At 36.7% G+C, this 24103-nt stretch overlaps 2 protein-coding genes across 2 annotated transcripts; one reads left to right on the top strand and one right to left on the bottom strand.

The window, feature by feature from the left end:
• The first annotated feature begins 2812 nt into the window (after nucleotides 1-2812).
• Nucleotides 2813-9765, top strand: LOC140137123 (uncharacterized). The gene is made up of 4 exons (XM_072158781.1): nucleotides 2813-2945; nucleotides 6381-6563; nucleotides 7011-7126; nucleotides 8440-9765. Exons 1-4 carry the CDS (start codon nucleotides 2825-2827, stop codon nucleotides 8446-8448), a joined length of 429 nt encoding a protein of 142 aa, XP_072014882.1. The 5' UTR covers nucleotides 2813-2824; the 3' UTR covers nucleotides 8449-9765.
• A 736-nt stretch (nucleotides 9766-10501) lies between these two features.
• On the bottom strand, nucleotides 10502-23871 carry LOC140146648 (neuronal acetylcholine receptor subunit alpha-9-like). The gene is made up of 7 exons (XM_072168519.1): nucleotides 23799-23871; nucleotides 21137-21285; nucleotides 19058-19102; nucleotides 18177-18286; nucleotides 16038-16265; nucleotides 14899-15212; nucleotides 10502-13623 (listed from the first exon to the last, which is right to left on the bottom strand). Exons 1-7 carry the CDS (start codon nucleotides 23866-23868, stop codon nucleotides 13064-13066), a joined length of 1476 nt encoding a protein of 491 aa, XP_072024620.1. The 5' UTR covers nucleotides 23869-23871; the 3' UTR covers nucleotides 10502-13063.
• Between the last annotated feature and the right edge of the window lie 232 nt (nucleotides 23872-24103).

The following is a 24103-nucleotide window of genomic DNA, read 5'->3' as shown; positions in this document are numbered from 1 at the left end:
ATAAATTCGCTTCACGTAATGAGTAAGTCGTACTTAATTAGTCAGTTTTACCTCCGAGTAATGAAAAACTCTAACACGCGTAGCAGCTCCACGTTGTGGCGGTTGCGGCCTACCATATCAGTATCCCATATGATATTTCTATTGCAAGAAAATTTTATTTGTTGTCAGGTTTTATCTTAAATACACTAACTGGAAATTAAATACACTAATTAGTGAGGACCGGTATTTTGCTGTGGATATGTTTAACTGCAATTTGCGGGTAAAAATTTGAAATCCTGAGTAAAAATTTTGATCATATTCAACTCTTTGAGAAAAAATTATATAAAAGAATGCATGTAAAATCCAGCTGCAATACAATGCACATTATTGACACACTATCACTCTCTTTATCTACGGCAATAATAGAATATCGATTTCAATCGAATTGAATACGATGCTCAGTTTTGAGTTTGTAGTTGACTACTAAGCGACCTAAGCGATCGATTGCTAGCCAATCAGATAGAACTCCTTTTCTTGCGTTCGGTGAAATACCAGTCGCCCGTCGCTCACCAACGGAGTATTAAATTTATATTTATCGAATAGGAAGTCGACACTGTGCGGTGTTAGTACACGAGTTCAAATCCTTTGTTTGGAGCCAGTCGATATAAGCATGCAGGGCCTCTTATTGTGCTCCTTGCATGATTTCTGATGTAGCTGTATGCTAGCGGTTAAATTCTCTAACACTTGAAGGAACATGATGAATAGAAATAATGGACATCGAAGTCGCGCTCAGTTGCTGAAGCTATGAATAGACTATGCAATAGACGTTGTGCATATGACGTATCATCCCGTAAATATGGCGGACTACTCAAATACATTCAATAAAAGCATGATTGCAATCTATCGCGACAGTCATTTCTTTTTATTGAAAGAATTAATGTTTTCCACTTCACGGGGGCCACAAGGGAATACTAATTTAATGCTATAATAAATGCGTGTTCCCGGTTGGCTCTATCGATTTCACTGAAAAGGCATTTCTAGTACAATGCAGCGTCGGACTCTAGCAGAGAGCGTAGCCTAGGTCATTACGGATTCCACTAATGAACAAACACAAAGGAGGGTAGTCTCCTCCGTGGACAGCTTGATGGAGCGGAACCAAATTGGCTGCGGAGGAGACGGTCATTTTGCCATGCAAATTGTTCAGTGTCCACCGCCTGCCTGTATTTTAGATAGAGTATCTCGAGCTGAGTGCGCTAGTTGAAAAGCAGTAAGAAATTGTCAGATGGTAAATGTAAAGCTCTAATTTCAGGTTGAGTATCTCGATCTAGTGTTTGTGCAGATTTGTAATTTGTGTAAATAGGTTGTGGCTAAGTTTGGTTAAAACTAATGGCTAAATTATACGTCAAGTAAACATTTCCATGATACTGCCCATGATAGTCAAATAACGAACAAAAGATAAATGACTGACTATCATTGAGGATTGAGTTCCGTAGTCTAGATACTGCCATGTAATGGCCAACAGATGAATAACGGATTATCATTAGAGACTGGGTTTCGCAGTCTAACTACAATGCAGTGGCGTAGCAGGGAGACACAGGGGCACATCACCTGGCAGCCGTCTTAAGGGAGCGCTGAATCGTCGTCTTAGAGGCGCCAAATCGCCCCTTCCAATTTTTCGCACCCTTTACGTGCATTTCAACATAAATAATCACTTGAATAATGTAAAAGACCATTTTAAGACTGACATCCAACGCGAAACTGTATGAGGAATGTGGGTGTGGACACCATTCTGTGTCCGTTCACCATGTTCACCCGGGCGCCACAACCCTAGCTAAGCCACAGCAGTCACCAGGAGGGTGAAAGTGCATAGGAACAATGCCGGAAACAACGTCACGCTATTGTTCGACCTAGGCTACATATTTTTTAACGCATGCGTGTTCGTCAATACAGCTTTAGTCTCCTCCACCTTCGCAATACGGTACGTGGAGTGTCTGGAATCACACTGACGGCGGAGGAGAATGCTAGCTGGTCAGACAGTTTAATTTTATCAAGCATATAATACTTGAACAATCACCGTCATTTGATCGATTTACTACAGAATATATTGTATATTCAAAATATAATTTTAATATTGTAAACCTGTTAACTTATATATTTGTGTACTAAAGTATAAGGACACGTGAATAAAATCATGTCGAAGACAAAGTGGCCGCTAATCCGCCTATTGTCTAGACCTAGGATACATATTCCGAATTAGGGCAGCAGTCTAGGATGCTTATCCCTTCGTGTAGATCCCTGAGTCACACACAATGGTTGTAGAGGGAATTACAACCTAACTCATGAACTGCCATGCCATATCTTACAATAATAATATAAGATGCTGTGCAAAGGACAAAAAGTAAAAGTGTTGATCTTTTATGTGTATCTTTTGTTGTAGGGTACAACCTTGAAGATGAAATCACTGCGTAGTTCCTATATACTGCTGAAAGCGCTGAATCGTCGTCTTGGAGGCGCCAAATCGCCCCTTCCAATTTTTCGCACCCTTTACGTGCATTTCAACATAAATAATCACTTGAATCATGTAAAAGACCATTTTAAGACTGAAATCCAACGCGAAACTGTTTAAGGAATGTGGGTGTGGGCACCATTCTGTATCCGTTCACCATGTTCACCCGGGCGCCACAACCCTAGCTAAGCCGCAGCAGTCACACACAATGGTGGTAGAGAGAATTACAACCTAACTCATGAACTGCCATCTCTTACAATATAAGATGCTGTGCAAAGGACAAAAAATAAAAGTGTTGATATTTATGTGTATCTTTTGTTTTAGGGTACAACCTTGAAGATGATATCAGTACGTTACCTTTGTCTTGTGCTTGCGTTTGTTGTCCTCCCATCTACGGTCTATGGGTGCTCATGCAGGAGACCAACTATTGAAGGTTCTTTATGCCGCAACAATGCCGTATGTAAGTATTGAGATTTTATTGATTATTTATGCATTCATTAAATTCATTGGTTTCTTTCTTTTTTCACTAGTTCGATTATACAGGGTGTCCAAAAAAAAGAGGCCCCACATTGCGCCCTCCTTTTCTCCTATTTCTGAAAAGTTGATCAAATATATTTTGGTATGTAAAGAAACCTACAATCATTAGCTTTAATAAACCAAAACAATTATTTCAATCGGCTCATAACTTTTGAAGATAATCCTTTTAAAGAAATGTATCCGTTTTTCACTCTGTCCACTGAGGAGGTTTGGCTACTGCAAAGATTGAAAAGTGCATATACCATGCATGAATATAAAACATTCCTCGATGATAACTTTATAAAATAACAACTTTATTTAAGGGAATGGGCTTTACCGGTGGGCTTATGGGCTATGGATTTTGTTAAGTGTCATTAATTTGGGCAAAATTGATGTGGGATGGGACTTCTTTTGCTATACTTGCAATTACTTATGTTTTTCTCGTTTCTTGCTTTCTTTTATTGACAACATAAGTCATTTCTCTTTTTGAATAAAAGGTAGCCCTGAAAAGGGCTGTTTAGTTTGTCTTTGGTTCTTTTGAAGTGAGTTTACTGTGCTGCTCTGCCCTCTACCTGGTTGCCTCCGTGACGAATACAGGTTTCAGCCCTAGTTCTCATTGAACCATCCTTAAGGCCTTGTGCGCCGGATACTTGCGAATGCAGCAGTAATACGGGGTTGCGAAGATGTACGAAGCTAGCTGGTGATCCTCGCTTATAGTGAATGCTTTCCCAAGACTGATGCTATTATCTATCCATGTCATTAACCGTGTGTTTCGTTTAAATCTTTGATGTTACAAACCTCATCCGTGGACAGAGTGAAAAACGGGTACATTTCTTAAAGAGGGCATATCTTAATATAATTGTGAGCCGATTGAAAGAATTGTTTTGGTTTATTAAAGCTAACGATTTAGGGTTTCTTTACATACCAAAATATATTTGATCAACGTTTCAGAAATAGGAGAAAAAGAAGGCGCAATGTGGGGCCTCTTTTTTTTGGGACACCCAGTAATTCGTTAATTGAAGAAAAGCGGTTAAAGCTACGCTTGATTTTGACAAACCTTTTCCTCAAATTTGCTGCAAGTAGCCACCTAAACATTTTAAGCCTCCAAATCATAGTGCATCTCAAAGCTGGTAGTGATAAGGATCATTTTTAGTGTCTAAAACCTAACAAGGAGGTCACGTCCAATAATAGTAAACTTGATCTCCTTTTTAGATTAGCAGTATTTTGAAAATGGTAAATCGAACCAATTTTTCAAAAACAAAACCCTTTTTAAAAGAGTCGCAGTAATGCAAGAATGAATCATGCGTCCTCATTTCATTTCAATGTGACTTAGCCTCGTTTTGGATTTAAGTTCATGTATCTTGTTTAAAAAAATAATATCGTTAAATTTATTTATTATTGCTATGTTTAAGTTTGTTTGTGTAGCGTTTTTAATGTAAACATGTGACTTAGGCAGCCTGGAACTAGAAAAGTTGTCTTAAGGTGCAAAAATGCACCACAAAGTTGTGTGTAATTCCTTCTCATGAGATTGAGGGGCGAGATTTAAAATGGTTGGGATTACTTATTTATATCATAATCAGAAGTATCAACGAAATGCTATCAAAAGTAATGATAAAGTAATATTGGCTAGGCAAACGATATGTATAAATTCTAAATTGGCACTTCACAACGTCATTATTTGTGACTTGTTCCCTCGAAATGAGCGTAAAATAGCAAGTTGGTAGTTTCGAGACCCCAGGCTGGTGAGTTGACGTTCTTTATTTGACGCGCAACTGCGCATGCCAGAAGTATGTCTTTGTGAATGGGGAATTTTTATATGCCAGAAGTATGTCCTTTGTGAATGGGGCACAATATGCACAATAGGTCATTCACAAAGGACATACTACTGGTTTGTACATACATGTGTGCATTAAACAAAGAATATCAACTCAGCAGCCAGGATATCTCGAAACTACCAACTTGGAACTTTACGCTCTTTGTGTGGGACCAGGCACAATGTCATCGCCCCGATATCTTCATGGCAGAAATCGCCATGATGGTAGGTTGAATCCACAGCCACGCATGGCCATTTTGTTCCGACCTGTTTAATAGTTTTGAGACGCATACTGGGCCGAGGGACATCCGACTAAGGCTATTGACAATAGCCTGGTGACTGACCTCTAGATGTCAGTGAGCATGGCATACGTCATGACGTCGTCTGCTTTTAGACTGCCTCCGCCAGTGACCTACGCTGCGCTAATAATAGTACCGTGTATCTTCCGTGACCCGAGTGCTTACGAATGAGGGCAGATGTCTTTTTTTTGTTCGGTACATATAAAATCAGACTTTTGTCAGTTTTGAGTTCAAAACGCACGGTTCTTTCTCAATACGCAAGCTAACCATGCTAACGAATATCATATTCTTTCAACACATATATTCAGTACAAGCCTTACAATTGGGTTCTTTAGAAACCAAAAATGACGGGAGATATTCATCATTTTCTACCCCGATATCCAAAGATTTATCGTCTGAAAATCAAATCGTGCATAGCGTATAGATCCCGGGTATTGATTTTAGTTTCTCTGCTGTATAATGTAATTATTTACCAGGCGATGCCGGTGTGCCAGGTTACATTAACGTAAAGTTCAATTAGCATGATTAGATTTCAGTTTTCGATGTCGATATCGACATTTTTAAACAGTTAAAAAAACGTATTAAAAAGTGGAAACGTATGGGTACCCGTATTACAGGGGAAAGAAGAACCACGCTTCACACACTAGCACAATTTAACATGAAATTACACTGGAACATAACATGCATAGACAGATAAACCAGAAAAAAACTCTGAACATACCTGCCTGTGCGGGGACATGAACCACAGACCTGGCGCTTGTCGGGCGATTGCTCTAACCACTGAGCTACACGGACTATCCCTAAACATAGCTCAAGTCTGGTACTTATGGATAATGAGCAGTCAGAGTAAAAAGTACAAACAACACACAACACATCAGTGCACAAGATCAATTAATGATGCTTACCCACCAGCCTAATATAATCATACAAACAAGGGAAGAGGCTTACGCATCATACATTAGAACATGAAATATTCAAACATTACAACTTAGCGCACGAGATCAAATCTTTGATTTGTTGATACCAATTATTTCGGGTTTTACAATTAATTTACGTTTACGCGGTTTAACGAGGCAGCAGTATAGGTGAGAAAGCTGAATTGCAATTTCAACCCCATTTTTACAGTAGATTGCAGTAAGCATATTTTGAGGTGCAAAATGCGATGCGATAGGACTCATTCCAGGTCTGAGATTCAAAGGTCAACTCATCTGTATCTATCCTACTTACATGCTTGAGATGTACAATGCATTATTATGCTTTTCTTCAGTTTTAAAGGTCAAAGTTACAGGCCTGACCAATGACGGAAATGACTACCTACTGAACGTATGGAAGGTATTCAACGGACCGCGTGATCTGCAAGATAAATCAATGACCCTGTATGCAAACCGAAACTCTGGATCATTGTGCGGATTGGAAAACTTATACGTTAACAATGTTTATTATCTTGACGGTAAGTTATAAAATGTGAATATGTGGCCCATTTCCAGAGAAGATATCTTTTACTTCCCATAATACCTTTCTTCCGATTTGATCATTTGTAATGATTTGCCATCCATTGTAATATGAGTCGATAGTGCTGTCACTAAATGGGCCCTTTTTAGACATTTCTGAACAAATTTTAAGCTTTTTTCAAATTTTAAACTTTTCCCTGTTCTCGTTTTCTCAAAAATTGCTCTAAATTTAGACAATTTTAACAATATTTGCCCAGATCTCACTGCATCACCCCCATTTTAGTGATGTGTCGCCCAAAGACACCCTTTTTGGCGTCAAATCTCTTACTGAAAGTCTCTAGTTTGAAATCTCTGTCCACAAACCCTTACTTCAAAAGTCGAGTGCCCCCACCACCACCGAAATGTTTACATGAATTTCTTGGATGATCTCATATTCCATTATACAGCTACATATAATTCGAATGCGGAGACATTGAGCGCAGGGCTCTGCAACTTTCATCGACACGAACGCCATTTGACGGATGAAGATGTTCAGGCTGTTGTAGATTCAACTACGTGTGAGGTAGGTTACCCCGAAGTGAAATGAAGCTCTCCAAAAAAGTATAATTATGAAAGTTGAATTACCAGATAAGAATGATATTGTTTACATGAAAGTTCATCTCTTTTGGTAATCCATATAGCATGTGTAGAAAGATTTCAAGTGTGTTTGATCGGGTCATTCCGCTGGCGAAGGCTGTAGTAGTAACAGCTAAAAATTACGGAGGTGAAGATTTTTGTATTGAGATTAAGAGTTAAAATCTTTCTATAAATGATTTTTTCTTTGTATGTGTCAGGGTTTATGATAAAATACACTTGATTTCCAAAATATTTATTGTCGGATCAGTAACAAATAAAATGGAAGCATCAGTAGCCATTTGTAAATAATAAATACGGGTAAGATTATGTTAGTTTATTATGTATTTGTATTACGTTATGATGATGTAATTTGTTATGTATTCACGCAATGCGCAATCGTGGTCAAAGGCCAAATTACTTCTGATTTACAAACCCAATGAGTTCAATATAAACATCTCCAAAAAAAAGTAATAACCCCCTTAAATAATGGCCATTATTCAAAAACGGGCTATTGTATTACAATTCTGTAAAATGCGTTGGAAGCAGAATTTATTTCTTCGTATTTTGACACCTCATTTGTAGCAATTGTTTAAATATTCACGTCACAGCGTGCATTTAAATCAATGTAACCCAAGATTTGATAGTTGCAGTAAAATCTATTGATTTGTATTAAGTATGGAATGAAATCTGTGTAATGATATCTGAGTGTTTTTGTATTGTTGTAAGTGCAACTTTTAAATCTGGATCTCACTACATTAAATTGACCGGTGTTTTATTGTTTTCTGAGCTATCATATCAAATGAGGTGTCAAAATGCGCAGAAATAAATTCTGCTTCCAACGCATTTTACATATTTGTAATACCACACCAGTTTTTGAATAATTGTCATTATTTAAGGGGGGTGGTGGTAATTACTTTTTGAGATGTTTAGTTGCTTAAACCCGTTGAGCAAAGTTATCAATGATTCGCTAAATATTCACTAAGTTACACAAAATTGTACATAATTCAATGTAATTTGCCAACGTTAAATGAACGTACATTTTATCAATTTTGCGTAAATGTGTGTAATATTTGCCGTTTTTTGCAAATTTGAACATTTTCCCTAGTGGCATTTCACACGTTTCACACGCATATACCTATGGAAAGATGGTTTCTGAGAGTGGTTCCATACGGATCAATCACCCCAACTCCTTCGCCCACTAACGTGGTAGAGTAGTATCTTGACTTCTTTAAATTCAGTTGATATCTTTTTCTTTTACAGAAACCCTAGTTGTGACTTTTATAACCTAAAGAAGAAAAATAAGTGGAGGATTTTGGAGCACATCATTTCTTAATTCGCCAAGCGTATTGAAAATAGCACTTATTCTTTTCGATGACTCAATGACCACGTAAAGAAGATATGTGAATAGAACCGGGATGCAACCACAGTTCAAAAATGTATCAAGCACTAAATCTCAAAAATCTAGTTTTTAATAATGAATACGATATAAACTAACATAGAAAGACAGTCCTTTCGCATATAAGGCAACTACAATTTGAAACAAAAAGTTATCTTTGAAGTGGTTTTTCTACAACGCAGTACAGTGTGTCCGAATGAAAATACCGGGTACCTTTTTTTTGTTTAAACTCCAAAAATACACACTGGAATCACAAAATTTCGAAGTTACGTGTAGTACAATTGGTTATCATACATGTCAGTGCATATTGCGTTCGATTCAATGGTAACAAAGAAACGAATTATTTTGTCACCATGCCGTACCAATGAGCTACATCATGCGCACTCCTTCTAATCAGACTGTTCGATGTCGCCGCTTTTGTATCATTTTTTTTTTGAGATCATAGTTAGAATATTGCTATTCATTTTGACGTTATAAGCAAGGTCATATTTGGGCTCCACATGGGTCAAGTACACAAAAATGCTCCGATATCTATAAAAAAGGTCTTAATTTGTTCGTCCTTGAAAGACACTCCAAATTAAGAACAGTTTGCCATATCTGGGATGGTTCGTTACCTAGGTAGCAGGGTAAGAGAGATCGATGACCTTTGCACACTTATTAACCATGACATATATTTGATGTTACCTATGTAAATAAACATCCTAAACATGACAAACTATTCTTTAAACATGTTAAATGAGTTATGTTTGTAAGACGAACACTTTGAGACCATTTTGGTTAAAATCAGACAATGTTTTAGTGTTTACCTCCACGGAGCCCAACATTTGACCTTTGACCTTTTGGCTTATAGCTCAAGAACCGTATATCACAGATAGGGCAAACTAATTTGTGTAGTTTCGAAGTGATTGGAGGCCCCTGCATGATATTTTCCAGCCAAAAACTATGAGGGCATATAAAATGGCTAGTAGACAAAACTGGAACGAACTGCAATTTACTGGTATGATATTATGGGTTTGTTTTAAATTTGCGCTTCCGGTGTGTAATGTTAGGTTTATAACAAAATAAAAGCATCCGGTAATAATATTGGAACACATTACAATTATTGCCAGATTTATGGACAGATAAAACACAATGATTTAAATTATACACTATTACAAAAAAAAGTATATTTATTACATTTCAAAATATTTAAAAAACTCATATATAACAAATAAAGGTATAACACAATCATATATTATGTTGCGTATAATGAAAAAAACTTGTAATCTATAATGTGCCTTATTAATGTGCTTTATTGTAAAGGTTTTTATGAATGTTTTTATTTATTTGTTTAAAACTTATTTTCTTTCCAGACTGAACTTTTTAGTTTGTTATCTATTTCAGCTTTCAAGTGCACAATATCTTAAAAATCTTACTGCGTTGCTGCAAGATCGTTTTTGTTTACTTGTTTGTAATTGAACGTTTGTTTTTGAGGTACAATTCTGGTTTACCCTGCGCACCCTGTGTTAGGTTAGGGTTATGGTTATGGTTAGGGAAAGGGTTATAAACTACGCAAAAAAATGTCTTTATGGTTAGGAAATTTACCCACAATTAAAATCTAGCAACTAATTTTGTACGTTTGCTATATAATCGCATGCGGGGGATTGTTCTGCGCATTTTGACACCTCAATCACTACCCTACGACACTCCTGAGAAAAGATATGAATGTTTAAGTAACACGAGGTCGAAAATAAAAATTGCAAAGAAGCCTATTCAATGGTTTTAGAGCTGATTTACTGATCGAAGGCGGTTTCATTATTCCCGCCTTTTCAATTTGAATTTAAAGCATTTTCCTTGATGCATGTTGGATAATCCTTTGCTTATTGTGCAGATGAATGATCAAAAACAAAGGTGAGTGGGTATACTAAGACATTCACGTTTTGAGAGATGGGTTTGGAAAAGGGATTCAAAACAGGTCATGATTACAGCAGTTTGGAAGATACTGTACGTTCAATATGTTACCAAAACAGAAGGAATTGAGACACTTGAGTGGTCCTCCAGAAGCCCTGATCTTAACCCGTTGGAGAACCTTTGGGATCAGCTCAAGAGACAAGTAAAAAAGATAAAGGCAGATACAACTCTGGTGGGATTGCGTCGCATCGTTATCAATGAGTGGAACGGGATTGAGCAAGGTAACATTCGACGCCTCATTAGGAGCATGAGACGCCGCGTGGCTGCTGTAAGGGAAGCCAACGGTGGACACACAAAGTACTAAAAGAAAAAGAGATTAAGCTCAATTGATGTTGAAAGCGGCAGTATGATGTCTGAAATGTGCTCAGCAAGTAAACAAAAAAATTTATCTGCATGTTTTTTGTGTTCTTTTATGCTGAAAACTTGAATAGGCCTTTTTGCAATTTTTATTTTTCGACCTCGTGTTACTTAAACATTCATATCTTTTCTCAGGAGTGTCGTAGTGTAGTGATTGAGGTGTCAAAATGCGCAGGACAATCACCCGCATGCGATTATTTAGCAAACGTACAGAATTAGTCGCTAGATTTTAATAGTGGGTAAATTTCCTAACCATAAAGAAACTTTTTTTGCGTAGTGTACTTCGTGCGCAGGGTATAGCAGAGTTATTCTGTTTTTGACATAAGATACATCCACTCTTAAATTTGTTTTGTACTCATCCGGCAGCAAAGTTGTCTGACCTCCTCCGTAAAATTTTATGTACAATAAACCTTTTGCATAAAACTATTGCGCTAGAATCATTAAAATGCGGTAAAAACTTGCGGTATCTAACCACATTATGGCAACAAATTGCTTCTAGCAATACCCCTCTAATAGCCCCTTACCAGCTGTCAACATTTAATAACCAAATGCCCCAGGCAGAGGTCACCTGAGACACTTAAGCAACGCGGTTCTCGAGCAAAACGTGGGGGATGCCGTGTGAACTGTGAAGGTTGCCTCCAAATTAATGGGATTTTACGATTTCGTCGAGTCATCCTCGAGTGGTATTCGAGTGCTACCGCCACGTGAAGGATAAATACAATTCGTTGCGCCACTAGATGGGTCACAGTAAGCTTCCGGTTGTAATTCCAGAACTGACGTCTTGAGACATTGTAAAACTCGAGGATTCCCGGCTTTAATTGTGGCGTGTGGACACTCGGGATCTGAACACGGTCATCTGATGTAACTTATTTAGACCTACGCCCTTGGTTGTAAGACAAACTGGTTTTGGTCATTACGGGAGAAAGAAAAAAAATCCCTGGGAAGTAAAGATGTCAAGAAGAATAATTGCTCAAAAAATTTAAGGGATCTGAAACGTAATGAAAATATGTGACCTGCTACCACGAAATTAGAATAAAGTCGCAAGTTGGTAGTTTCGAGGCATTCTGGGTGACTGTTTTGATGTTCTTTGCTTGCCGCGTACCTAAACAAGCCAGTAGTATGTCCTTCGAGAATGGCCCATTGTGCCCTCATTCTGAAAGGACATACATACAAACTAATGGCTTGAACAGGTGCGTAAGAAGCAAAGGTCATCAACGCAGTAGCCAGTGGGTTTCGAAACTACCAACTTGTGACTTTATACTAATTTTGTGGTAGCAGGTCATATTTACGAAACAAGTACACCATGTAGTACATGGTGGTGTTTATTTTAGTAATATTTAAATCAGCATTTTCGTCTTGCAACATTAACGGAACCGATGTTTTTGGTATACTTACACCTCTAGAAGTTAGTAATTGTTGGTATTTAGTTCCTGTATAAACCTGCCAGTTGACCAGGCCAACTACGGTGGACCTTTAATGTCTACCAGCAGTGACGATACATTACCCTTCCAAGAATCCTTTACAGCATGATAAAGCTCCACACTTCACTTCATGAAGTGACACTCGCATTACTTTGTACTTGTTCCTTTCTTTTCACGTTGAGAATGGACTGCCTAAACATTGGTAGATGGTCAAAAAATAAACATATTTTGCTAGACCTTGGTGTGCTCTAACCATTGAGTTACTTTTTGTCACTATCAACCCATGTTGTACTAGATAGCCTTCCTAATCAGCTACATACAATTGAAATGGAAGAAATGCATTGTGAGAAGTGTAATATCTTATGGTCTATAATTGAAGAGAGAGATAAAAAGACTACGTTGCGTCTGACGTCAATGTCAATCAAATTCCCTATGATCCTTAATTGGTTAATAGCGCGTAAAAAGAAGGCCGATTTATCTTGTGCCGATCGGAGAAAAAAAATATCAGAAAATTGCGACGTACTTTTACAAGGCAAAAAGCTACTTTACTAGGCATTGTTGACATGGTGCCTCCGGGAAAGAAAGTTTCCTACTATAAAGACCTAACTTTTGAGATGGTTTGTGTGTGTGAAGGTGCAAAATTAACAATAAGGCGCCCGGTTTTACTGTCGCGTTCAGCAACTCATCATCATCACGGCACTTGCAAACAAGCCGTGCTCGAGTTTGATTGACAGATGACGTCAGACGCAAACTAGTATGTTTATCTCTGTCTCCAATTATACCAGTTTGTATCCAGATCACGTTTTACTTCATCATATGCTTCTTCGCTTCCTAAAACAATCGCAAGTGAGAGCCAAAGTGTACACACAACCATAAAAATGACAAAAATATGCAACAGTAACCGATCACAAATTATCGCAACCCATCGCCATTGCAAATGGTCCAACTTACACGCATTCTTAAAGGTAAGATCTGTTTTTATAAAGTGTAATGTATCTAACACTTCTCGAAGTTCCGAATTAAATCTCGATACTGGACCTTGGGTGACACTATTATCATTCACCACTTCCGTACCATCGTCCCCTTTGGATAAGTATACGTCTTTGGCAGTTGGATTTTGAATGGTAGATCTTGGCGTGGATGTGCCTTGAGAGTCGTTTAGGTTTACAGGTGATACACAGAGCACACGGGACAAGAAGTCAAGAAACACACACTTCACCCATCGTGGTACAGGCCGGGATATAGAACTAAGATGCATTACGACGCCAGTTGCCATCACAGACGCGCACACCATGACTATCATACACAAGAAATAAGTACCTGAATAAAAAGGATAAACAAGTAAATAGTTTTACGTGAGCGTTGTTGTTGCGATAAACGGAGAACCCGCCAGTTATGGCGTATCATTGGTGTAAGATATGCATGAGTAAAGACTCCATTGAAGAATCAAGCAACTTACGGAATAAAGCTGTATAATCCCTAAATAGAATAATTTTGTGCTAGGCTAATTCCGTGCAGTTTCACCAGAATGATAAACCCAATTCTGCTTGTTTTCAGTCAAATTTCTATAACTTAAGGTCTGATTTAAGGGATCTTATCATGCGCGTATTTTTATTGGGGGCTGTGGGGGCGCCAGCCCCCCGGGGTCAAAGTAGGGGGCGGCAAAAACGAGGGGCGGCGGAAGAAGAAGGGCGGAAAAAACAGGGGCGGCAAAAACGAACGGGGCGGCAAAACGAACGGGGCGGCAAAACGAAAATGTTTTTTTTTTTGCTCTTCACTTTTTCAAACGACCGTGAAAAAAATTGGGTCAACCTTTTCGGGCTGTTAAGGAAGGGGCGGCAAAATTGTTTGTTCTTCAGCCCCCGGGGTTGGGGCGACCACGGTACGCCACTGCTTATAGTACACGTTAATATAGTTTACGTATTTTTGTGGGAGCTGAGAGTACACCAGACACATCGAATTGCATTGTGAATACGAGGAATATCCTCTGATATCAAATAGTTCTGATTTTTTGAAATTCGCGATATTATACAAATTTTATAACAAATTATTAAAATTTGATAATATTTTACAGTCCTCGAAGTAAACTTTATTTCATCCCCGCTACATACACTTTAAGTACATATCATTAGACTTAGAAGTTTACTTCGAGGACTGTTAAATATCAAACATATCAAGTTTTAATCATTTGCCATAAAATGTGTATTATATCACGAATTTCAAAAAAACAAAATTATTTGATATCAGAAGTACATTCTTCGTATTCAGAATGCAATTCGATATATCTGATGTGCTCTAATCTCCCACAATAAATACTGTCCAAACGTTCATATCCCAGCCCTTAACTGTTGTTTGCATTCAAAAGTCACAAATATAACTTTTTTTTTCTGAGATCATGTTAATGTTTTAGATTATGCACATTACGGATGGCGTTATAACCCAAATGCCATTCAAGCGCCTGGACTCTGACAGAACCGGTAAATGGTTTGGAACAATAGAACGCGGTTAATTCACCGGCTCTGTCAATGGTATTGGCGGTCGACCAGCGGTAGAGCAACATTAATCGATACAAAGTTTAAAAAATCAAGTATTTACCAATAATCGGCGAGTCTTCTGAAGTTGGTGGCATATTCGCGGCAATCATTTGTTGAAACACGACCAACGCCAGTAGATTAGTGATGGATAGCGTGAGCTTCTCACCACAATCAGGTGGCAAGTAGAATACCAATAGCGACAATATAGATAGTAATATACAGGGTACTATCATGTAATAGATATAGAAGGCGGGGCTACGTTTGAATACTAAAGTGAAATGTACTTCCGGGTACGGCTCAGGACAGCAAAGATAGTGTACCACCTCTCTCTTGAAGCGGATGTCAACCATATCCCAAATACCATTTGCAATGTACCTGATTGGACAGAAGCAAAGACGAACAATACGTGATATTGAAATTACAAATTTTTTTATAATAATAATAATAATAATAACACTAATAATAATAATAATAATAATAATAATAATAATAATAATAATAATAATAATAATAATAATTAGGAAATTTGATTTATAATCTGATCTACTGGACTTACGTTTTGTGAGTGGCAATATTGCACATTCTATTTCGGATGCACCATCAGGCCCACTGATTTTAAAGCGGCAAAAGTTCGTTGACCTGTGATGGGATGTGAAATATTGCCACTCACAAAACGTATATCAGATTATTTCATAGTTATTAACACCGGGATGAATGATAATCTTTGCAATAATAATAACAATAATAATAACAACAACAATAATAATAATAATAATAATAATAATAATAATAATAATAATAATAATAATAATAATAATAATAATAATAATAATAATAATAATAATAGTAATAATAATAATAAAATATATAAATAAATAAATGTAATTTCAAAGGTCAAATGCAAAATCTCATAATTATGTAACAAAGTGGGCCCCAATATTCAATTCAAATTGTGTGTCAGGTTGAAGACCATGTCCCAACACACTGTGCTTCCCTTTTAACCATCATTTGCTATGCAAATCCTGTTAAGTTTGAACATTTCTTTACGTGTCACACAAAATAACGAAATCTTTATCGTTACATTATAAAGTTTTGTCACTGGGGTCCACTTATTATATGAGGTTTTTCAATCATTGAACTTTGTTTTCCCGCGCCCAGCGACTGCTTGCTGTTAGCCATTTATCACTCGCAATTAAATACCTGTGTGTAAACGCATCTATGCTCTCCTCTGGATAAAGATCGATCTCTAAACCGTGATAAGCCCAAGATCCAAAAACCATATCACAAACTTGGACATCGAATGGAAACCATTTCACCCACATTCTACATACGACAGTGTATATTGCTGGCGAAAACCATATTACGGTCCCATCAGGGGAAAGAGCTGCGAAAGAATCTGGTTTATACTGCTCAAAATCTTCATCGGCACTTAAAAAAAGAGAGTGAGAAAAATTGAATAAGAACAAGTTTTGTTTAGTAGGCCTATCGTTTGTCCACCCAAGTAAACGCCCCTATAGACAAACAACATTGATATACTGCCCTCTCATTATAATCATTATAACAAGGGTGGCATGCGCCATTGACGACGTCTTAGAAGGCACCGAATCTACCAATCTCCCCTTCGATCGATTCTGCGCCCCTTTCAAGCGGTAAAAGTCAAAATCTTTAAAAACCGAATGCGCGAGATAATACGCTGCACAAATGCTCTTCTTTATATCGTTATGAATTCGGCAGAGTGACGAATCGAGAATTTTGATCATCGTGATCATTAAATGGTACAGAACGACAGAACATTATAGAGTATTCATTTATGCATTACGTTGCAGTATTAAGGGAGCTCAATTATGACCCCTACCCTCAGATAAGTGAGGAGGGGGCCGGGAGATAATCTTTTGTGCGGTTACATTAATGGCATTCCCCACCCCGGGGATACATTGAGGGCATCTTATACCCACTAATGTGACGTATAGACCCAAACACATATCACATACAGAAACCCATCTCAATATGTGACTTGACCTTGACCGTGGTGACGTTTGAAAAATGGCTTCAAAATCAAAATTTTAGCCTTCATTTTCCCCCCTCACCTCAAGATGTGGGTGATAGCGGATATTTGTAATGAGTGAATTTTGTTTACAACTTAGGGAACAAGTTATGTAATGAAAGATTAGGCACAATTATCAATAATATTATCATCATATCCAATGTTTTCAAAAATGCTGATTATATTCAATTGATCCTTTAATTCTTTTGAGGAGTGTTTATAGACCCAAACGATATGCCTTACTGAGGTGGGAAATATCTTTCTTTAGCAAACTATATAAGTATGAAATGCTAAAAAATGAATTCCGAAAAAAGCTCGCGGGCGAAGTTAAGGCCTATAAAAATCATAAAACTTATACTAAAAGATACAATTTCATGCCTAATTTTAACACCAGGTTTTATTGGTTAAATGTATATCCAAGCACTATGTTTTAACTGAAATTTCGGAAGAAAAAAATATTGCTTTCAACTTGTATCGATCGACTTTTAGCGCGACTATGCATAACAAAAGAAGCGGGCGACGATAAAGTTATGAGGGGTACTGGACCGACGCGATCACGACGGCTTAACGTCTTTTTCGAAAGACGTACTACTCTTATGATTCAGTTCTAACTGCAAATTAGGCCTACAAACATGACAAACAAGATCATTTCCTCGGGTAGTGTCGCCACAATTGAAACACAATCGCTCCTGTTTAGGGAAATAAGCTTTATGACGTGTCTACTAAACTCTGAGGTGAACAAAGCATGTACCTTGAACCATAACCTGGTTTTAAATTTCCACACTTAAATAAACTGAACTTAAGGGTATACGCGGTATTGTTGGTCGAAGCAGCCAAAAAAAATCGATTTTCATTATCCAAATTAATATATTATTGAAAAATAACAGTTTGGTGTTTTGCATTCTACAAATCATATACTTTGAAAACCTGATTAAGTTATTGTTGTTAACGAGTTATGTACGTTTTACAAAAGTGTTGTTGTTTCAGCACTCTTTACAACATAACTCAAGAACCACAGGACCTACAAAAGTATATCTGTGATATTTGCATTCTTCTACACGCTCGCTATGAATTGAGCAATGCATTTTTTGCTAAAGCTCACTAGCATTCGCAAGATGCTGTGAACTACATTTTTTTTTTTTTCGACCAACAATACATCATAAAATTATACCCTTTTGGTTTTTTAGGGAAGGGGCAATTTTAATGATTGTATAACGGAGGGGATGATGCTTGGTTTGGTGATGGCGCTATTCATAACACAATGCAACAATACCAGCGTTTGAGTGTATTCGTACTTATGATGCAGAGTAATATCTGGAGACCAAATGCCATTGACAGGAACCAGGAGCCTTTGAATTCCGTCAAATTCGTCAGGATTCCACGTAAGAAATTCATCTGTCCATTTCTGAAAAGTATCAGATATAATTGAACACCGAATTAAAAAAGACTTGTTTGCGTGTGACGTCAGGGCAAAGGCGCGACGTGATTGGTTGCTGACCTGCGCAGCACAGCATTTTGGACTGGTTGACAGGACGTCATACGCAACTAGTCTTCAATTCAACTAGTCTTCAATTCGGTCTTCAATTATAATACGCTGCATGGTTAACAAGCATTAGATGGTGCTGTGAGAAATATTAAAGAGATTTTCAGTGATTCCGCGAAAACAAAAATTGAAATTTATTTGAGTAGCGTATAAATGACAAATTAGTCTATTGCAAACTTACATTAAACTAGATTATATATAGGTCAAAGGTAAAAAAAACCTTGGTTTCATGAAGTTTACATGATTGCTTTTTCAAATATCTTAATTAAATTTTAAAACTTATACCATGATTTACCATGTAATATATAAACCTTTTTGATACTATTGAACGAAATCCCCAAAATATTGCATCGAGATATAAAGTTTGTTTTATTTTGTTTTTGTTTTACTTTCAAAGTAATAGCTATTTTCATATTGATATTGTGGTAAAAAAAGTCCTAAAAACTACATTTTCAACCCAAATATCGCAGCTGACGTCATTTTTTAGAAACGACAGCCAGGTGAAATAAAAAGATCGGAGTAAGCAGATATATTTCAACATGGATGTCACCTTTGTCTAAAAATGTTACGTGAAAATTTCAAAAAACACTAAATCTAGTTTGCAAACAGTTTTTGAGTTTTAGAGATACTTACAAATTTTAACCATGCTCCCACCGAAAAGACCTGTTCAGGGGTATCCTGGCGAAAAAGATAAGAACGAAATAATTGAAAATACAACGTACGCCAAAATATTAATTTAAGAACCGTGATTTGTTAAAAATGAACGTGAGGCCATATACTGAGCTTATTCATTAAAATAAAATTTATTAACGGGATCAAAATGAACTCTTTAGTAGGGGTTGAATAATGATTCCCCGTGGAAATAATTAGTGCACGGCAGAAGTTTTGAAAGTGTTTCTTTGTACTTTCGAGGGTGCTGAATAGGAATGTTTGGGTCAAAATTTTAGGAAATGCATCATGAGAATACTCCCTCCTTCGGAGAGGACATTAAGCCGTCGGTCCCGCGTACATAGAGAGTCACACCTAAACATGTATATCCCCAGCAAACACAAAACGTTTTCGACATCATTCGCAAAAGGTTAAAAAATGTTGTCAGAAAATGTTTAAATGTCGGGTTATATAAAGGGTATATCAAGAGTATAAAACGTTTTCATAACATTTAAAAATATTTTTTGATAATCTACTGCCCAACAAAACAAAACAAAATTCGCAAAAGGTTATAAAATGTTTTACAGAAAACGTTTAAATGTCGGGTTGTATAAAGGGTATAAAAACGTTTTAATAACATTTCAAAAACATGTTTGAAAACTTGATACATAAGATTCTAAACAGAATGTTATTTTGGGGTTGAAAAAAATATTTTGCGACAAAAGTTTGCCCAAAATATTTGCAATAACGTTTTAAAAACGTTTTCATGACCTTCATATAACCCGACATTTAAATGTTATTAAAACCTTTTGAAACAAACATTTTAAGAACATTTCTGTGTTTGCTGAGTGCAAATATTTTAACATAATGTTATTTAAGTGTTGACAAAATATTTGGCAAAAAACGTTTGCGAAAATAGTTTACAATAACATTTTTAAAAACATTTAAAAAATATTGTTGTAGTGTGTTTTCATATAAAACGTTTTAAAACGTTTTCATGACCTTTATATAACCCGGGTTTTTAATGTTATTAAAATGTTTTTACCTAAACCAAAAGCCAAAATATAACTTATTTATAACGTTTTTAAAACGTTTTTGTGTTTGCTGGGTCACCGTCTGTTTTGAAATGAGTTGGGCTGTACCTATCCGCCCCGGTTTGCCGCAGGGAGCCCTTAAGATGGAATTGCAGTACCTTTCTATTTAAGTTAAAATCAAAATATATAAATAAATATCGGAAATTCCATGGTAACTCGTGCTCCACTTTTGGGCATCCTTTTACAAACTTTATACTCCAGCTTTTAAACTCAGTTGAGTGGAATCTTTATTTTATTTATTTATATATATATATAATATATTTTAATACCCAACATTCAAAGGTAGATCCTCGTAGCCTATTGCTTAATGACGTTTGTAAATATGGGACAGCTGTGAAAAATGGAACTCGCGCTACGAGCAAAGGACATCTCTCTCTCTTTTATTTTGATGGTGTCATAAAACAAAAAAGACTATATAAAGCTTAATTGATTATGATAAGCTAGTGACTACTATGTTAAGGTTTATCTTGATATACCTTAAAAAAATTTGCCCTTCATAAATTTACATTTGCTTGCAAAAAACATGGTATATATACTCGTGCTACAGTTTGTCCGCCCAAAAAGATGCAAACGAATTACGTAATAAATCCCTCAACAAGATTAAAAAAAAACATGAAAAATATAGAATATGTAAATTGCGATACTCCTTGAGCAATTTAAAACAAAAAACATGAAATAAAACCTTAATGAAGATGTGCAAAGGAGATCCAAAATGTAGGTCTTTTATCACTCAAAAAGTAACAAATTTAGCCCAAAAAAATTTTCAAAGAAAATTCAAGGTAAACATGCACCAACGTAACTGCAAGACAACTTACATGTTAACCTCTTCCATTTGATACTAAAATTTTCATTGTAGCACTTAAAGTTTTAAAGTTCTGAGCATTTTTCATGTTTTGGGTCATGTCCAATTTTGCTTGGAAGTGCCTTTATGCAGAATACTTAATTCAAAATAATTAATATTTAAATTTACCATAGTTAATAGATTTCGCAATACCATCCTCATAATCACTGGAGTTGCAGTGGAAGCGTTGTGAACAGGACGAATCTCTCGGATGTAATCGTGGAATAAGTAATTGTGCAGCCTTTTCCCAGCGGCAGTTTGGTTTTCGCAGAAACATACTGTGAAAATAAATAAATAAATAAATAAATAAATAAATAAATAAATAAATAAATAAATAAAGGGGTGGGTGTAATAAAGTCCTAACCCACCTAAAACACATGTTACTGGTTTCGCGATAAGTTGTTTTTTGACCAAGGGTCTTTTTATCTTTCCAGTTTCCGTAACTCTATTGTTCAGATACGAAAACGCAAGGAATTCAGTAAGTTTACTGTAATCTGACTTCATTGTTAACTCTGAAGTACCAATCAGCTTATTTCAATAGAGGTAATTGCCTGTGTCAATAAAGCCCATAAAGGCTGGAGATAAAATAGTATTGAACACCGGTGTTCGACCGCTGTTTTAATGGTCTAGCGCCCTCTCGTGTTTGACAGTGATAAATTGATTCACATTATTATGACAAAATGCAAATCCGAATGAAAAGGTCCACTTTTTTCTGTAAAAACGTTGAAAATAAGCCCTTCAATCACAAAAGGTCCGCTTATGAGCCTGTCGCGCCCCATTGCACTTGTGCAGGGCCACAGTGTCGCCCTTCCCTCGTATCAATGTGTATCTCCCTATTTTGCTTCCTCCTGCCCCCCCTATGATCAGTCTCCCACTCCCTCCCCGTCCCCGGTCCCTACTCTCTCCTCTCGAGTTCTTCTCTTTCTAGTCCCTCTCCTCTCTTTCTTCCTCACCCCCTCCCACTCTCGCTTGTTCCGTCTCAACTTAAGTATCTCACTCCCTCCCTCCCTCCCCCTCGCGAAATTTATCAGTATGATCCATGACTGAAAATAAGCTCTGCAAAAATAAACATTTAAAATAAACCCGAGTCTTGCATATAGGCCCAACCAATTATCAGATTAGCTTGCCATGAATAGAATACATTATCTTTGCTCCAATGCAAATTCTTTTGTATTGCATTTCAATATAAAACATGATTACCAAATCACCACTTGTACGCGCCTCATTGGGATATTTTAGACGCTCGTTTCATCGCCAATATGAAAGACTTTTGCTTATAACTTGGCAACATGGTTAGTATATATTTCAATGCAAGACTTTTTTACGAGGCACTTACGTCTAGGCGTAAGTACATATACACCAAACACAAGTCAATTGAAGCCGTACAATTTACCGCGAATTTAGGACCGTAAAATTTAGACTCTTCTTTTGTCTAGATTGGCACCCAACCGCACATCTCAAGGTTTTATGTAAAAAATCAATATAACTTACCAAAACGAAAACTGAAATTCACGAGCTTCAAATTTTCAGTAACTAACAAAAGGCTAGAATAAAAGATTGGTCATACCTGGGAGACTACCACTTCAGAATAACAATGACTTACAAAAACTATTACGGATACGGAAACAGAAACTGAAAAGATAAAACGACGGCAAGTACATGAGAATTTCCATAAATAAAGTATACAAACATAAAGTATAGGCTTTCTTCAACAGACTAACTGTTTTGTTGAAATCATTCCTACAATTTTTACACACAAACCGGTCACTTGTAAATTAGTGGGTTAGGACCTTTTTGCCCCAAGAATTCCACACTACTTTCTAGAACTACCTAGATGGATATTTCTTTGAAAAAATATCGAATTTAGTCGTTGTTGATGTAAGAAACACATTCTCAATGATTCCAGATAAAAATTGTTGTTCATAGAAAATCTAGGACCCCAGGTTTAAAGTCGGTAGCAATATAGTGCTAACCCACATTTCTTTTTTGAAGAAAAACAGGGAACATTACATACCTGTAATCATGCCAATAAGTTCATATTGGTGCAAAAATGACACATTATTTTAATAAGTACAATATAAGGATTACTTTTTATAAAAATGGATTAAGTAGTTGTCCAATCTATATGTTTTAACTGCAACTGATTTGAAACCAGTAACAAGTGCACCGAAAAAGGGGGAGGGTTAGGACTATATTACACCCACCCCTTCATTAATAAATAAAAAATAAAATAAATAAATAAATAAATAAACCAGCTCAAAAAATTACAATTTTATTATACGCCATAAATCACATGCTTTGGTGTTAGACTACACCAACTTATGCAATGTTGGTTCATATTCTGCCCGGTAAATCGAGCTGGCCAAACTGACCAGTCTGTAGTCGGGGAAGGGGGTAACCTCTGGTCTGATATGTACTTGTATAAGTAGGCATATCGGTTTAATAGTCGGTTAGACGTGGATAGTTCGAAATAGTTTGTTAGACGCGGATACTTATAGATATGCATCCCCACACACATCTCATACAATCCCCACACCCTCGCCACAACATATTACACCCATTTACCCCCCCCCTCATCCCCCACCCCCAGAAACAGTACACAAATGAATGAGCATATCAATATTGTGTTTAAAAAAAAGTAGTGACGGGAAAATCAAATGGTTAAGCCACAGGTCTCGTAAACCTGGGGTTCTGGGTTCAATTCCCGGGCGGAAACTTCTTCTATTTGAGTCCTATATTTCTTGCGACGGTGAACCTGGTTAAAAATTTAATTTTATTAGTATTTACCTACCTGTACATAAACACATAATTACTGCAAATATTTTGAAAACTCTGCTTTCTTTTCCTCTCATCGTGATCATGCTTCGTTGCTGTAACAAATAAAAAAAGAAGGCAGGACTGAATCGATTATATCATATTGATTACACAAAAATACTTGCAATAAATTTTGACTCTTCAATTACATCGATAGTCATCGATAAACATTACTTGCAAAAGTAATAATATGAAAGCTATGCGTTGTTTTGTTGTTATTGATGTTGTTATTGACTAATTGCTGACAGATAACGTAATCTTAGATTTGAAAGTTTGATTATT

The sequence above is a fragment of the Amphiura filiformis genome, chromosome 2 (genome assembly GCF_039555335.1).
Source record: "Amphiura filiformis chromosome 2, Afil_fr2py, whole genome shotgun sequence".
Classification (NCBI taxonomy): Eukaryota; Metazoa; Echinodermata; class Ophiuroidea; order Amphilepidida; family Amphiuridae; genus Amphiura; species Amphiura filiformis.
This window is presented reverse-complemented; position numbering and strand designations above follow the sequence as displayed.